Raw genomic sequence first — 1,536 nt, 5'->3', positions numbered from 1 at the left:
CCCCCCCCCCCCCGTCATTGCGAATGCTCCTCCCCCTGATTCCCCAAAAAAAAGCCAAATTACCTGAAAGTCTGGCGAGGAACCTGAGCATGCCAGCGGCAGAGTACAGGCACCGCGATGCACTCCTAGCGACGAGAATTCCCCCTGCTACAGGCATGTGTGTACCTCCTTCTTCCCCCGTATCTCAGCGTCTCCTCCTCCCTTATATACAATTATTCTCTTTTAATGTGCCCGAAAGAGCCCTCGAACACACACACACACACTGGGGAACAATCACCAGACCATTCCTCATAAAACAATCATATTAAAAGAAATCTGGCCACAAAAAAAACAAAAAAAAAAAAACTCCAATAAATAATCGATCACTCCGCGCACCTTTCTTAGGAAATGCACCCAAATCTAACGACAAAGTTCTCTCGTTTAGTCCTAATCCCGTCTTCCTTCATTTTCATTCACTACTTTGTGCTTATTTCCTCGATTCATCGGGATAAACCTGGATGAAAATCCTTTCCACCGAGGACTTCAGGTAATCCGTTCCCACATGCATCAAGGTGGCAATTTAATCCGTGTCAATCAACCTGCGATTGACATTACCATTGATTCATCGATTCTCCAGTGATCAATTAATTCCAGATAATGAAAGAAAAAAAAACAAAGGTAATCGAGGGACAATGAATAACAGGGCCCTCGGGGCCCTCCCACAGCGCTTCCCCGCACTCCTCCAACCCCGTGGACAATCAAATATTTGTTATTCAGTGCTAGAATTAATAATATCCTCCCTTCAGCCACGAACTACGTGCAAACTAAGCCCGTGCGTAGACCAGCCACTCCATTGCTTGTTGGACACGAGCGCCATTGCCACATCTCTGCCACTCGACTTCTTTTTATGTTTCTCCTTTATTTTTCTTAATCCTCCTCCCTCCCTCACAATCCGTCAAATCCCACGTCGATTACAGATTCACGTTTTATCAATGAAACACTGTGTGCGCCTCTCATTTGTTCACTCCCTCGTACGAAACAATTAAACCACAACTCGACGGAATAAACTCAGCGCAAAAAAAAAATGAAGAAATCCACAATCAACAAGCACACATTGACTCGCCTCACAAAACTCATCCGGTTCCAAGTGGCTGCAATGTTCCTCGCGTCAAATGATCATTATCATCGGACATTCAGACGTAAAAACCACATTATTCCACTAGTGTTGTTGTTTACGTTATTATCCACCGGGATATCATCCGCGTGTTTACTGTCGCCGGCGTTGTGTTTGCGGGATTATTCGGGGGGAAAAATAAGGGAAAATAAAATAAAAAAAAAAGAAACGTGAAAACGTGTCGGATGGGTTGGAAATGAATAAGAGGGGCTCCGTCCAAGTACACGTCAACGAGCGAACTGAGGTGAGCATCTGCCGCTTGAGGTCTTCTCGCCGTGAGCTGTGCTCTCTGCCGCCTCGTACGTTTTGGCGTTTGAGTTTTGCCTTCTCCTCTCTCTGTGTGCTCGTTAATGGATCGCTGTCTCGGTCTCTCGTGCCTGCCG

General features: G+C 46.0%; 1 protein-coding gene across 1 annotated transcript in view; it reads right to left on the bottom strand.

Annotated features, from left to right (window-relative positions):
• The window catches only part of LOC107047882, a 44,209-nt gene extending 42,765 nt beyond the window's left edge, over positions 1 to 1,444 (bottom strand). Inside the window, exon 1 of the mRNA XM_015270775.1 lies at positions 64 to 1,444. Coding sequence (XP_015126261.1) covers positions 64 to 157 — 94 coding nt within the window. The 5' untranslated portion in view covers positions 158 to 1,444. The remainder of the gene's footprint in view (positions 1 to 63) is intronic.
• Positions 1,445 to 1,536: the final 92 nt, after the last annotated feature.

Source organism: Diachasma alloeum, unplaced genomic scaffold (genome assembly GCF_001412515.2).
Source record: "Diachasma alloeum isolate Michigan unplaced genomic scaffold, Dall2.0 Dall_scaffold_78908, whole genome shotgun sequence".
In the NCBI taxonomy this organism is placed as follows: Eukaryota; Metazoa; Arthropoda; class Insecta; order Hymenoptera; family Braconidae; genus Diachasma; species Diachasma alloeum.
Note: the sequence above shows the minus strand (reverse complement) of the source record. Positions and strands in the feature narration are given on the sequence as shown.